Here is a 15308-nt window from a genome sequence, read left to right as displayed (position 1 = left end):
TTTCACGACAGCAGAGCAAATGCCCGAGTCAGGGAGGTCATTTAGATGGGACTAAACTGCAAAGTTTATGTTTTCTTTCACGGTCTGCGTTAACCCCGGCAGGCTAGGCTGCATGAAGACAAGCACAGCACTCTCATATTCAAGCTGGGGAAAGATGCAGAGATGGGTTGGCTCAGAAAAAGTAAAAAGTCCAAATATGAGTGGCTCCTGTTTCCCAGGGCAGCCTTTGAAATGCTGGGGATTAACGAGGAGGACAACAACTTTGGTGTATGTGATGCAGCTAAAACATTTCCACTTCCTCTGTGCTGGAACGAACAGCACTGCCAGATAATGTAGGGCACATGCAGCAGTCGCGATGACGCAGCTGCTGCTGCTTTCACTGTGTGTGTGAGATGATCACAAAATGGGTCCCCGAACAGATCTGGAGTACGTCGGCAGGTGTGTCTGTCAGTCTGTGAGTGACAGACTTTGTCAACAGGGCGACGTCACGTGAAAAGCCCCAGAAATAGAAGGGCCCACGGTGCCTGGGGCCCATCCACGCGTCACAGCCCCGTCCAACACTCTTCTTAGTACATGTGTAACGGTCTATATGCTGCATCTCTGTGAGACAAGCGTATAACGTCCAGGATTCGTCCAAGGACTACTGGTCTGTAGCTGTGCTGTTACAGTGGTGCATGCTCATACTGAACGTGGCTGGATATGAAAACGTAATCTGTGTAAGCAAAACGCTCAGCCTTCAGACTAAACCACCTTTGACTCGGTGAGATCAGCTCCGCTGCACGAGACAGATCGTGGAGCATGAAGAACCATTAGTGTTACAGATGCAAACAGAAACGGTTTTTGCATCAAATGCGAGAGAACGAGGAGCTGCTGTCTGTACCGTCCATTTTTCAGACGATTGTGTCAAACTTTAGCTTCACTTTTGAAATTCCAGGTTCCTGAAATCATATCAGACATTTGGCCTAAAAACATTTCTAGATAATGCTGCTCGCAAATACTTCAGACTTCACCATAAAAACATTTTGTATGAACAAGCTGTAAAATAAGAGTAGATGTAGTAGATGAGACACATGAACTGCTGTCTTTGGCCTCTCCGCCTCCATTTTTCTAAAATCACCTCCAAGTGAAGGTAAATTTGTGTAAGAGATTTTTTTTAAGAACATTTTTAATTCTGGTAACGGATATTTGAAATCTTTGAACATGAATCCTTTTCCTAGAAAGCAAGGAGCACATGGAAACCCATGTGTACAAGGCTTTTTGTGTGTGCAGAGTTTCCAGTGCATAGACACATCCAGATAGCTTTAACCCTTCAAGGCCTATCGAAGCGTGCACGCTCCGTTTTGCACAACTATTTTTAAATGCCGGTAGAATTGCAAGCTAGCGCAACATTTCTTTTGCATTTGAAATATGAGGAGTTATATGCATTCAGCCTGTCCCAGGCCGCGGTTTTTATGGCTTTGCAAAAATCGCGTAAAAAGTGCCGGCAACAACGAAAACATGATATTCCAGAAACACGCTTTGCTGATCTGATCAGCTGTTTACGGCACTTTAACGTCAGCTCGAACTATCGCATGTCCGCCATGTTTGACTTTTTGCCTTTCTGTTTCTGGGATTCTTAGAACTTAAACTGCAAATCGTTTTTTTATGCTGTTTTTTGCAAATTGTGCTCAATAATATTTATTTTTGTTTCTCCTTGATGTATCTAAAAGTGAAACTATGAAGACGCTCAAAATAAATTTCCTGTGGTTGGAAACTATTTTGTGCAACTTTTCTGCATTTACAGTTTTGAGGGATCTACCTGTGAAATTACTGTAATTGGAAATATGTGTAAAAAACAAAAACGATTTTACATTTTTTGTTAGTTTGTTGCACTTTTTAGCAATTTATGTAGTTACTGTGAACGTAATGCATACATATTATTACAATTTGGGCTATAACAGTTGTACTGATGTAACGCAACTTGAAATGGTCCCAGAAATGGCACTACAGCAGGGCTCGCAAAATTTCAAAATCCCTGGTAGCCCTTCGGGCAGGGACTCTTCAGTTTTTGGTAGCCCAAAATAAATGTAAGTAGCCCGAATAAAAAAGAGAGCAATTTTTTGATTGATGTTTTGTTTCCGTTACAATATTATACATTAAAGTATAATATTGTAACGGAAACAAAACATTAATCAAAAAAATTGTTGAAAAACAAATTACAACATTGTATAAAAATTACAATCATCAACTGAAACACTTGGTTCTAATTGAACAGAAATTTCTATGAACTTGTAAGAACTGTGTAGGACATGAATCAGTCTGTGTCAGATCCTGAATTTGAAATTTCCACTGAAGTCACGGGTAAGAGGCAAGTGGAACCAAGATCGAGGCCGTTTGCTTTTTGAAGTTTGCAAAGACTGCTAAATTTTGCCAGTGGTAGTTCACTCTTCGCAACATAGTAGCTGTTTTAAACTGATTTTCAGGTTTATTTTTAGTTTGTTATTTGCAATTGGTGTTTGTTCTGGGAAAGCTATTGCAGACTGAGCAATAATGCATTTCTTGCATTTCTCATGGGTTCTAATGGGGGCCTTTCTTAAAATTACTGGTCCCAGTAACTAAGGCGCTTGTCGACTCAGAAATCGAGGGAAAACCAACAACACACCCGGCAGAACATTATGTTATTTACACGGGTGCACATAAGTGGTCCGCATGTGCGCATTCACTGTCAAAATAAAAGACGCGCACCAGATAAGAAGTTGCAACGCGCGTTTGCGTCCATAAAAAAGGCGCTGTTTTTGTCCGCTAGAGTGGGATTTTCACGGCACATTCTGCACCACACCTCTGTGCGTTCATCATTTGTTTGAAGCCAGCTCACCTCCTGCAACCACTTTTCCGAGAATACGCGCTTCTTTTGTGGTTCGGAGTCCTTCTGACATTTCTTTGGAGGTGGAGGAACATCACAGTAATTGCTTAAAGGAGTTTCTTCGACATCTTTAAGAGTTCTAAACAAATGTCTGTCCTCCTCCAGGAAATCTTATGTACACAAACACGCGTTGCAACTTCTTATCTTGTGCGCGTTTTTTATTTTGACAGCGAATGCGCACCTGCGGACCACTTATGTGCAGCCCTGGTTATTTAGCTTGTCATGTTGCAGCCACAGAAATTCTTTTGTCCATGAAACCATAAAGCTGCACTTTATTTTTGCCTTATAGTCTGATTTGTCATAACTTTTCCGTTTTGTGGTAAGCTTTTCTTTGGCCCTTCTTCACCCTGACCTGTCTTATTTGGCTCAGCAGAACTAAAATATATATCCTGCTGCTTTTACACAGGCACTCACATAACGCTCAGCGACTCTCTGCGCGATCAACCTCTCACATGTTTAAGCTGCGGGAGATTTCACTTGTCATGTTTGCGTAGTAAGCTAACGATTGATAAGACGATGTCAGAGGAATTGGTGCGCAAATTATCGTCACTCACCAATCAGTGCTGTCGCTCTCTATACACAGTTCGCGCGATTGCAAAGTGAAAGCAAAAAACAAGCGCAAATTCAAACGCGATTTCAATATGTCACATATTGACAGTGGCTCACCGATGCCAATGACATAATTACCCAGCTACATTTCCGAAAGAATGCAAAAGCATTGACATATATTTTTCCTTCCTACGATAGGCCGACGGGCAGGGCAGAGATAGATTCTGGTAGCCCGACTGGAAAAATCGCTAGACGTCGGGCTAGCGATTTTGCGAGCCCTGCACTACAGCATGTAAAAATATAAAGATAAGCTCTGGCAGACTTGGGTCTATGGTGGGCTTTAAAGGGTTTGTGTTTGAATATATGTAACCTACAGCCTGGGTTTTTATTTTTAACCATAAAGGAGAAAAGGCTCTGCACCTCACTGGCCTTCTATCCTTATCAATAAAAAAATCATTTGATTTATTTCCCGGCTAACATCAGCACAGAGGCAGAAGAAAAGTCTGTTTATGTGTCAGCGAGATTCCATAAAAACGACCGCGGTGAGGAGCGCACACCGAGGAGGGAACGATGCAAGGACACAGGGAGCACCAGTCCTGGCAGCGAATGCCTCCATATACTTCTACTTTCCTTCACTGTGAAATCCACCCACAGCAACATTTTTCTCCCTGTCATTTCATCTTTTCAGTGACAGCGAGCAGCGATGTGCAAACAGCCGACACAGTGTAAAAGAGACGCTTTCACACACATACGACCTTAAAAAAAGAACGCCATCTTCAACCCCTCCAGGTCAGTTGTTACTTTAGTAAAGAAGATAAACAGACGATGAACTGACTTGGTCACTGACAAATATAGAGCTCAATACAAAAATAGAGCTGAAGACAAACTAGGAAACACACTAGTGTGCACAATCAGGTGTGGAGATGTGTGAAAATGACTGCCAAGACCAAGACCACAAACTCAACTCTCAGACTGCTTACTGGCACGGGGCTGCCAAAGAGGTTTTGGAGTCCACGCTTACGGCCGTTTAGCACCTGGCCATCATCCCAGACAAACTCGTGGCTTTAGATGAATGCCGCCTAGGGCGGGGCTATATCATACCGTTCACGGTAATACCGGTGTAGTTTTGGGCAACGATAGGAAAATGAAATATGGCGATAGAATATGGGTAAAACGCACATGCGCAGCGCCTTTGTTTACATACGCACATGGCGGCAACGCAGAATGAGAAGAGCGAAAGTGGATCGTTGAATGAAACCAATGAACCAGAACTGGTTTGTAAAAATGCTGCAGCTTCACTGGTGTAACTGGTTTAGCTTTCGTCCGTCAGATACACAACAAAGCACTATTTTTGGTAGCGCATGCTAGCGGGCGTCGTTATTACCGTGTTGTTTGGAAAATACGGCGCACTTAAAATCAATCCTTTGATTTTTCTGAAAGTCGACAGAGCCCCTTATAATCCCGTGAGCCTTATGTATGAACTCTGGTTGTGTTTACTGACCTCGAAACGATTTTATGTACACGGCGCTCGAAAATCTGTCAAATGTTTCAGTACGACTTTGCTAAGCTACGAAGCCGCACCGCTTGATGGATTGTGGGAGCATTACGGCTGTCGTAGGCGGAGCCTCGCGGAGTGATACGTACTGTGCTTCAACATAATGTTACCGTATTGTGTGTGTATAACCTCTTTTTAAGTTTTGTGGATGTTATACATGGTTATGCTGAGGATATGTCGGCCAGTTTCCTCTGGAAATGCCTTTTGGTTAAACTGTCAGCAAGAATTTGCATTTGCACTGTTAAATGTTTATATAACTTTAATGCAAAAAACAGCTGCTTGTTTAAGTGAAAATACAGTGATGGTTTTTTGCACTAATAAAGTTGTGGAGTTGTAAAGTATTTTGTCTCGTGTCAATTATATCATCAGTTTTATCGTTATCGCAAATTTTCAAATGTATATCGTGATAAATATTTTCGGTCATATCGCCCTGCTCTAATGCCGCCTTAAAGCGCCGCTGGCAGAAAGGCCATCACGCAGGAACGGGTGCAGCCACACAGTCAGATTAAGGACGCTGTGACTGCAAAAGTCTACAACACAAACTGGAGAAAATGACGCGTTTGTCTATATGAATGAAACTCCTTACACACGTCACTGGATGAGCCCATTACTGTGAAACCGTGCCGTTAACCCTGTTTTACCCTCTTATTTGTGCCATTACAGACAACCCTCCCACACCTGTGGGCCAAACGAGGCACAGCTCCCCACTGTGGGAAGTTACCTCCATCTATCAGCAGAAAACATTCTTCTAAGTGAAACCAAGGTTTTTTAAAGAGTGTATAACATGTGTTATAGTGGAGTGTGGACAACTCTGACACCTCAGAGTAACTGTTATGTTTAGGTGTCTCAGGAATCGACAGCACCTTGCTACCACAAGTTGCTAAAATAAGCTTTTGATAGTGAAATTCAACCTTTAGTTAGCTGTATGTTAGATCCATACTGTAGAGCCCCCTGATTTCCCCTCAAGTGGGCATCATCATCACAATATGATATAAGAGGTTCAGAAAGTTAAAGGGGAAAAGCCCTCAAGCTTTATGGACAGTCGTCTCCACAGTGCTTTTGTTGTCTTCCTGACCATTCAAACAAGCCACACTCGCACAGGGCTCTAATCTATACACTTACACGCTCTCTCCATCTCAAGTCCACACCTACGGCCAATTTTAGAATTACCAATTAACTCTGGGCTGCAGGAGGAAACCAGAGCAGCCACACATGCAGACTCTCCACAGGAAGGACCCAGGCAGCTTTAAACCCACTGCTTAACTGCTGTGTGTTCACTCAAATGAGCTTTGTACAAATAAACAAGCTAAATAGATTCCTAAAGCTTTGGTCAATCAGTAACACTACGAGCTCACTAATGAGCTCATCAGTGCGCACATCCCGACGTCCCACTGGTAAAAGTCAAGTGACGAAGTGGGATAAACCTCAGAATGAAGATCACAAATGACTCCCTGAGAAGATGACCCAACCTTCACTTGCTGCTGTTTCAGACTCCGAGGTGTATCGATTCAGCCAAGCCAGAAAATTCCCTCCACGTGCATCCAGCTGAGCACTTGCATCCAGATACGTTTGCAATACTTTCTTCAGTGTCCAATCTTGTTCCTCTCACACAAATTTGGATCCAAATCACAATCACCTCCAAAGGTTTTTATCTAAATCTGCCTGTAACGTTTTGCTAGTGCCTTCTTGCTGTGAAGCAAGAATCATTTCATCACTGTTCAGTAACATCACCTACAGACAGGCTTCCCAAAGACATTTTATGCAACATGAAGCTAAATGCTACAGCACGGATATTACATTTAGAGCCCCCAGGTCATGAACACAAATGAACATGAGATATCTACAGCTTCATGTATAGTTCTACCAGCAGCTGCACACAATGAAGCTTCAGCTGAAGTTCCTGCTAATTAGCCCTCACCTTACCAGCTTTACTGGTGATAAAAAGCAATCCCCCAACCTAGTGACGGCTGCAACCTTTAAGAACAAAAAAACAGGAAAAAAGGCATCGAGCTGTAGAAACAGTTTCAGTGTCGTCCGTGTGTTTTCTGTGGAAGTACTGTGACTGTGGACAGCGCCACACTAGACTGAGAGGCGTGTCGATGATTATTTCAGACTAGCCGCTTGAAGTTTCACCATCTTAGCAGTGACTCACTAGCAGTAAGTGTGGGGTGGCTGTAGCTCAGGTGGCAGAGCGGATCAGCCACTAAGAAGGTCGGTGGTTCGATCCCAGGCTGCTCCAGTCTGCATGCCAAATATCCTTGGGCAAGATACTGACCCCATGTTGCTCTCCGATGCGTCCATCGGAGTGTGAATGTGTATGAATGCTTGTGTGATTGGGTGAATGAATTAGCTGTATAAAGCGCTTTGAGTGCTCGGACAGAGTAGAAGAGCGCTATATAAGAACCATTTACACCCCACAGTATTATTCCCCGTCGCCATCTTTCACAGCTTACTGAGCTCAGCAGCCTGGTACTACTACATACTGCCCTCTGGTGACGTTTTTGTGCAGTGCATTATTCTTCCCAGTTCTACAAACACACTCGACAGTTTCTCTGTTCATTCTCACCTCATCAGCTCCTCCACCTTATCATCGATATCCAGATCTTCCTCTGTAGCTTCAAACCCGAACGCTCGCGTCGCTGCAGCGCTGTTCACCGGATATCGTGGCGGAGACAGTTTTCCGTTGGGGGTGGCAGCTAGACTGTCGCGGCCGTTCTGTGTCAGGGCCACCAGCGAGACCGGGGACGGCAGGATGGCAGAGGGCGGCGGCGGCCCTGGAGGCGGGGACGTGTCGTAGCTGTTGCTGGGAGACAGCGAGAGCCCCCCGGCGCTGTTGAACTGCGTCTGCGTGGCTGTGGAGATTTTGGAGGTCGTTGAAGAGGCGGCAGCGGCGGCGTGATCGGCGGCTCCACCCTCACCGCCACTGTTGATGCCGCCGCCATTGCATGACGCTGAAGAGGTGGTGGTTGCCGAGGCAGTGTTGTTATTGTTGAATGACGTGGTAGTAGTAGTATTAGAGGCAGAGTTGTTGGTGCAGCTGTTGGCCCCGCCTACGCCGTAGGAGGACGAGGAGGAGGAGGAGGAAGAGGTGCGGCGGCCAAACTTGTCGCCGTGCTCCCGGTCCAGCCGGTCCAGAGTGTCGAGCGCATGCAGGATCTCCTGCTTGGTCATGCCGGTGCGACGCAGCCGCTGCAGCAGATCTATCTGCTCAATAGTGAAGCGCGGCTCCTCGCTGAACTCAGACATCCTGCTGCTGCTGCTGAGATGAGACACAATACAGACAAGCTGAGAAACACAAGAGGAACACAAGGCGAGGAAAGGAAGCAGGAAATGCAGACGGGGCAAGTTGAGGAAAGTAGGAAGGAATCCTTAGAAAAGTAAGTGGAGAAGGAAAGGAAGAAGGAAAGGAAAGGAGGAGCAAGTCAGGCAGTGGAGGGGATGGTGGAGTGACAGAGGAAATGAGAGGATTAAGTAGCAAAGAGTGAAAAGGAACGCAGTCGCAGATGGGGAAGGAGGATAAAGGTAGCGGAGGAGAGTTAGAGGGATAAAGTAGCCATAAAACGGGTGGGAAGGGAGGGGAATAAAAAACTGCAGGAAGAAAATATAAAGAGGCAGCGGAGAAGAAAAGGAAGACAAGAGCGAGAGACAGAAGTGTGAAAGAAAAAAAGGCGAGGGGAGGGGCAGGGCATAAAAATCAGCTATTTTTGGGAAGCAGCAGGCAACACGCACAGAGTGCCAGAGTCACCTTGACAGCTGATGCTATCTTAACATTCTGTCTGTCGTTCTTTAAGAGCCACAATACATCCTCGGCTCTGCGCACCACCCACGCTGTATGTTTTTCATGAGCAATTTGCTGTGCTCAAAATCAATGCAACTGGAATCAGACTGCGGCAGATTTTCCATCTTCTGTGCCAGCCCGACCTCTGCCGATATGATAAACGGTTTAAAAGGGGTCACTGGCATTTTTCTACATCTGTCTTTCTCCAAACTGTGCGGAGGACAGAGGGGAGGGGGGAGGAAACATAAATGACTTCTGAGTGCATTTGAAGTTATCATAAATAATGGGGGGACACTGGCACATAAACCATTACCAGGACTTCAGACACGTGCAGTAAAGGGTCATTTTGGGTCTGAGCACATTATTTCTGCAGCGCTGACAGGTGAACATTAACTAGTCCTTGGTGTTTAGAAGGTGAGCTGCTAATGCTGTAAATCATTACCAAGCAGAGTCAAAATCTGTCACACCCCAGAAAGACGCTGAATTTGGATTAGTGAGCTTAAACATGCAAGTGAAAGCAAAATGTGTGCTGCAAACAAACGAGAACATTTGAATTCATGCCCACTGTGATCAAGTGGGTAAGTTACCCATTCACCCAGAAGGCAAAGTTCACCTGCACGTAACTAAAGCAGTTAAGATGGAGCTGTCTGCATTCCTATCGGGCTTGGATGTCCCCTGATAACAGCGCAGCTAAGTTCACGAACTCGGAGAGTGTTTGTCATGCCAACAGCAAAACTACAACAAAATAAAAACACAGCCACGGTGTCGTTAAACACGGTAGCGTCTAACCAAACTCTAGATTGTTTGACAGCGCAGCTTTCTAAACGCTTCCAGTCTTAAACTGCTTCGCCCCGCAGTTGGCGGTATCTCTTCTCCCTCCATGTGTTTTTGTTTTGCTGGCCCGCAGTGAGAGCACAGATCCGTCGCGCCTTTCAGCGCTGCAGGCGAAGCGCTGTTGATGCCAGCTTTCACGCCCTTTGCCCGAAAGCTAACGTTAGCGAGCGCTCCGTGCGGCACACGGACAAACCGCCCTGACTAAACGTCAAAATTACCCAGCACGGCGAGCCCTCCGTAACACTCGAGGATTGCTCTCGTTTTCTTCACTGCCCCCCGAGGCTGAATCCACACTGACAACAGCCCCCTGGCATCGCGGAGGGCGAGTAGCCACCTGAGGTGGGCTACGCGGGTCGCCGTGGGCTCGTGCGATGATTAGCATACAACGCTAGCCGTGCCAACGCCGATACTAGCTGACGTTAGCCGCCGTCGCTGGCTAGCGAGCGTTTGATATTAATAACATCACTTTCTGTGTCGAGAGAGCCGAGTAACAGGACTTACCTCGGTTTCAAATCGTCCACTTAACCATTTAACTTTGTAACGGAAGCAAAGAGGCGCGGTGTCGTTTACTGCAGCCGAGCAATGAAGCAGCTGGGAACAGTGCCCTGTCCGACCCTTTTCCAAGGATTTCTAATCAGAGGCGAATTATTTGCCTCTCTGCTTTGTCTGTCTGACAACAGCCATATTGACAACTAACACCTCCGAGCAGCTCTGAGGGAACTGTAGTTTCACTCCCGCAAAGGCCTCGAACACGCGGCGGCGTTCCCTGCGCTAAGGACTACAAATCCCTGAAACGAGGGAGAGGGGGAGCTGATGGCTCGCTGATCTACAGTTGTCACAAAAAAACAGTGATGCAGTTTTTAATGTGGCCACAGCGGCTGCTCTCCCTAACCCCGCAGCAGCTGCACCAGGCGACCCGTGCCACCTCACCGGCCAACCGGGCAGCCACCAGCCGGCTGCACATCTAACCGCATTACCGCTGCGACACGTTTCTGTACACCTCACACGAATTCAGTTGCAGTGTGACCATACAGGGGCCCCTACTTGTTACTCTATTAAAGAAAAGGTAAAGGCCACTTAGTCTTTAAATGAAGTGGAAACCCCCCTAATTAAGTTGGTGCCAGTAATCAGACCCAAGGAGAGGGATTAGAAGAGTAGCCAATTAAACAGCTTTGGTTGGAGCACACATCAATGACCCAGGATGAAGGAAAGCAGGCTCAATAATCAAGATTATATGAAATGTGAAATACAGTCTTAGAACTGCAAGAATAGAAAAGAACAGGAACAACGCAGAGCAGAGCAAAACAGGAATCTGCTTCAAGGATGTCAAAATGATTTTACATCGTAGGACATAACAGCCCGCGTTGATCTGAAGTGAGGTGGACCAGTGACACTCTTTCTGTGAGTGCGAAGTTGGCCAACCACACATGTAAACTCTGGGATGTTTGAATATAAGAAAAAGATTAAAGCAGTACACCTCAGTTTGTTTTTTAGATGATAAAGAAATGCTGCTTTGGACTTAAACTGTAAGAAATGCAGATGGGTACACTGTGGTCATAGAGGGATGGTCCGCAGCAATACCAGGTGGCAGTTGATGCTGAACTGGTACTGAGGGGTCCAAAGTGAAAACATCCCCACACCATCCTGAGCCGTTGATACAAAGCTGAATGCTTCCATTCTTTCATGTTGTTTACATCATTTTCTGAAAATACCATCTGAAGGTCGCAGTAGAGTTTCATCAATTGGACAATCTTGTGTTGTCTGATATCGGAGAACCGGTGTGGACCTCAGTTTCCTGTTCCTGACAGGAGTGGCACTCGGCGGGGTCTTCTGCTGCTGTAGCCCATCAGCTCCAAGGTTCAACATGTGTTGCGTGTTCAGAGATGCTCTTCTGCATGTCTTTGCTGTAACAACTGATTATTTCAGTTACTGTTGCTTTTCTACTGGCTCAAGGCAGGCTGTCCATTCGTCTCTGACCTTGGACATCAACAAAACATTCTCACCCAGAGAGCTGCAGTCATTCTCTGTAAACCCCACAGCCCATCTAGGATCATCTACTACACCATGTTTAAAGTCCCTTAAAGTCACCTTTGTTCCTAATTCTGATACTTGGTCTGAACTTCAGCAGGTCGTCTTGATCATGTCTACAGCCCCTAAATGCTTTGAGCTGATGCAATGTGATTGGCTGATTCAATATTTGCATGAATGAGGAGTTGAAAAGATGTGCCTAATAAAGTGGCTGGTGAGTGTAATCTCAAAACTGCATTAAGTATATAGTTTAGAGGTGCTTTTGAATAATTTTCCTCAACAGAATTGATCCAAAATTGATAAATTACAGATTTATTCAAACTGAATGCTAACGAGCTGTTCATGGTTAAAGATTAGCCATAAAGGGACATTTAAAGCTGCTTAATTCTGGAGGGGGATTGGATCCAGGTGTTTAACCTGACATGTGCATCACTTAGACACTTTGTCTGAAAAACACAACTCATTTAAGTTAACCATTAATATAGTATGGGTGGGTTTCTTCTTCTCAGCGTGCACCTGCTTTGCCTCAGCAGAGTAGATGCACTTACATTTTTCATTCTCTGAGTTTTAATCAGAAAAATTCATTAGACTGCGTCAAACAAAGATGCAGAAGAGCACCGTTTGTATCAGCTAAAGGTCCATATATGATAATCTGCTCACGCACAGTTTGATCCAAGTGGTCACGCTGGGAACGAGACAAACGAGTGCTTCTGAGCAAGACAGTCAAACTTGATCTGCCACAGTGGAGGCGTTAAGTATAGTCTGTGCTGTTTGAAACCTTTGTGCTGCACAATAGAACAGGATGAATACTAATGCAGTTAAAGCGGTTGTCTATGACCTACCGTTCATGAATAATGCATAACAGACTCATGTAAGGTGCTTGGCATATTTACAGCAAGCTATATGGGAGCACTACTGCTTCACTACAGCCGGAGAACCGCAGAGATGGCAGTGTAAGTGCTGCTGCAGAATCTGTGCAATTTCCTGTACAGTCTGGTAGTCACACTGCCCCCATGTGACAACTACTGTCCAAAAATAGCTTGAGGAAGGAGTCAGTTTGTAGTTGTCATTGTGTATTTTATTTTTAAAATGTATTAAACGTGTCTTATCATAATGAGTCCACTGATGTGAGCTGTAACAAAAAGTTGAAATACTGCTTTAAGTGAGATCTATGATGCTCCTTTTTTTTTTTTTTTTACATTTTTGAACTCTAGAGTAGCTTTGCATGATTCAAAAGTTCAAAATAATCCTTATTTATATCATACTGGGGCTTGATGGAGTCCCCCGGCTGTCTGACACAAGCTGTTTAGTTCTCATCGTTTTAAAGGTCTCAGGGAGCTTATTTGAGTATCTTATTTTGAAGTATATTGAAATCCAATTTTAATAGTTACTGGGACATAAAAACTGCATATCTAAAGTCATCATCCATTTTCATTACTGCTTATCCAATTCAGCGTTGTGTAGTAGCTGGAGCCCTTACCAGATGTGATTGAACAATAGGCAGAGTACATCCTGGGCAGGTCGGCAGTCTATCGCAGGGCTAAACAGAGTCAGACAACCATTCCCTCCAACAGTCACACATATTGTCACAAATTAGCCTAATATGTATGATTTTTGGACTGTGGGAAGAGGCAGGAGCACACAGAACGGGGACAACATGAAAATGCCACACAGTACAGCCAGCGGGCTTGACCCACCAACACTCTTGCTGTGAGGTTACAGTGCTAGCCACTGCACCACCATGCCACCCTGAAAGCTCAGGATTCTCGCAGGAATCCAGTCTGTTTCTCTGAGTGAAAAGGCTTATCTATACTACATATGAACTTATGTAATACAAGTTCTTTAGTGACTGCTGCAGCTACGTGAGAGTCCCTCTGTCTCACTGTGTGGTAAAATATAAAAAACGTCTGTCTTTTATAATGTAAATCAAAACTTCCAGAGTCCAAGCTAATGATCTGACCTTACATGACATTGTTATGAGGACAGCACTACTCTGAAGCACGGTGCGAACAGGTGTTAGCTGATCAACCAATTCTAACTGTACTCAAGTCGAAGCATCCAAATTATATTACGAGGTGACCCTGATGTACAGCAGAAGAAAGCTTGTGTTTATTAACGGTACTTTGACTTTCGCCAATTTCCTCCACAGTTAATGATTCTTGGCTTCCACCTGATTCAGTACAGATGGTAAAACATGTGGGTATGGGCTGAAAGCTTACAAGTGTATCGTTATTGATGTCCTCATTAACTGAGACAGTTCTTTTGGTATTTGTTCCCCAATTTGTTGTTAGTGTCACGGTTTGGCTCTGTGGCAGGCAGGATGTAGGACCCAAACGCAGGAAACACAACATGGGAGGTTAACTGAAAATGGCAGCTTTATTGCTGATATGTTTAATATGCTGCTGAGAATATACCCCAGAAGAAGCGTATAGTATAGCTTTTATTTTGGAAAGAGCCATTTCTCTGTAATAAACTCTCTTTTCCAAAGATGAGTGATTTCTCAATCAGATAGATTTATTATTTTATCCCTTTGTTGTTTCAGCAACATTAAATTTAAAAACTGTACGTTTGAGTTAAAATATATATTTATAATTTTAATAAACGACAAATTAAAAAAGCATGAACATTTTTTTGTATCGAAAAAATATCGAACCGTGACACCAAATATCGAACCGAACCGTGAATTTTGTGTATTGTTGCACCCCTAATATCTATCTATCTATCTATCTATCGAGATAGATAGATAGATAGATAGATAGATAGATAGATAGATAGATAGATATGTATATTTACAGTGCAGTAGACTAAGCGTGATATTTGCATTTTGCTGATATCAGGAAACACTTTCCCATTGCTCTTTTCAAGCCTTGAAACTAGGAACCGGATGCAACATGAAGCTCATTTGGTAACTCAGGGTTCCCACTAATTTACCAAAAGACAGAAAGGAACATATGTTTTACTATAGGAACAACAATTTACTAGGCAACAGCATACAGTGTCCAGCAGTGAAGAGCTCAGTGCTCTTGGCTTCAAAAAAGTAAGACTTCATTTTTTCTAACCTACAAATGACCTATAACGACGGCATCTTCCATCTTTCATATACAGCCTGCTGATGCTTCTGTAATTTAGCTTTAAATGTTTTGATGCGTGCTCAATCATCCAGCTAAGTAAATCTCCAAAAGTTGATTCTGTTCAACGCTACGTCCAGATGAACAGAATCAACTTTTGGAGATAGCTTTAAATGTGTTGAAAAAACTGCACGTCCTGATGAATATTTATGCCACCAATTGGTACCATGTGTGCATCTGTTGTTGTCAAAGCATGTGTTTGTACATGTAGAACAAAATCAGCCATCAGGCTTTGCAAAAACTAGAATGTGATGGAAAGACGCATTCTTGCTTTCTGTTACTTTTGTCATTAAACGCTGTCCCTGCTGAGTCAGCATGCCTTCTTTGTTTGAGTCCAGAGTGAAGTGAACGCTTCTGTCTGATCGCTTTTATTCGAGACATTTTCAGTTCACTGCTTCTGAACGGTTTTGTTTGAGCTCCCAACAGAAGGACAGACACTGATATCTGAAAAACTACTTTTGCTCAAATAAAATACTTCGAGGAGATAGGAGGCTGAGGTACATAGTCGCCTCCTAGTGCCCTTCGAAGTTTCCT

At 44.2% G+C, this 15308-nt stretch overlaps 1 protein-coding gene across 15 annotated transcripts in view; it reads right to left on the bottom strand.

Annotated features, from left to right (window-relative positions):
- The window catches only part of LOC146371338 (homeobox-containing protein 1-like), a 53607-nt gene extending 43210 nt beyond the window's left edge, over window positions 1-10397 (bottom strand). For 10 of the 15 annotated variants that reach the window (XM_084954207.1, XM_084954211.1, XM_084954208.1 and 7 more), the window contains exons 1-2: window positions 9837-10042; window positions 7573-8265 (exon numbers count right to left, since the gene is read on the bottom strand). In XM_084954207.1, coding sequence (XP_084810333.1) covers window positions 7573-8265; window positions 9837-10000 — 857 coding nt within the window. In that variant the 5' untranslated portion in view covers window positions 10001-10042. Of the gene's footprint in view, window positions 1-7572; window positions 8266-9836; window positions 10054-10119 lie in introns of those variants that run through there. The other 5 variants (XM_084954222.1, XM_084954221.1, XM_084954220.1 and 2 more) reach the window with 5 other exon arrangements.
- Window positions 10398-15308: the final 4911 nt, after the last annotated feature.

Source organism: Perissodus microlepis, chromosome 15, assembly GCF_051167445.1.
Source record: "Perissodus microlepis isolate ML-2025 ecotype Zambia chromosome 15, ASM5116744v1, whole genome shotgun sequence".
Classification (NCBI taxonomy): Eukaryota; Metazoa; Chordata; class Actinopteri; order Cichliformes; family Cichlidae; genus Perissodus; species Perissodus microlepis.
This window is presented reverse-complemented; position numbering and strand designations above follow the sequence as displayed.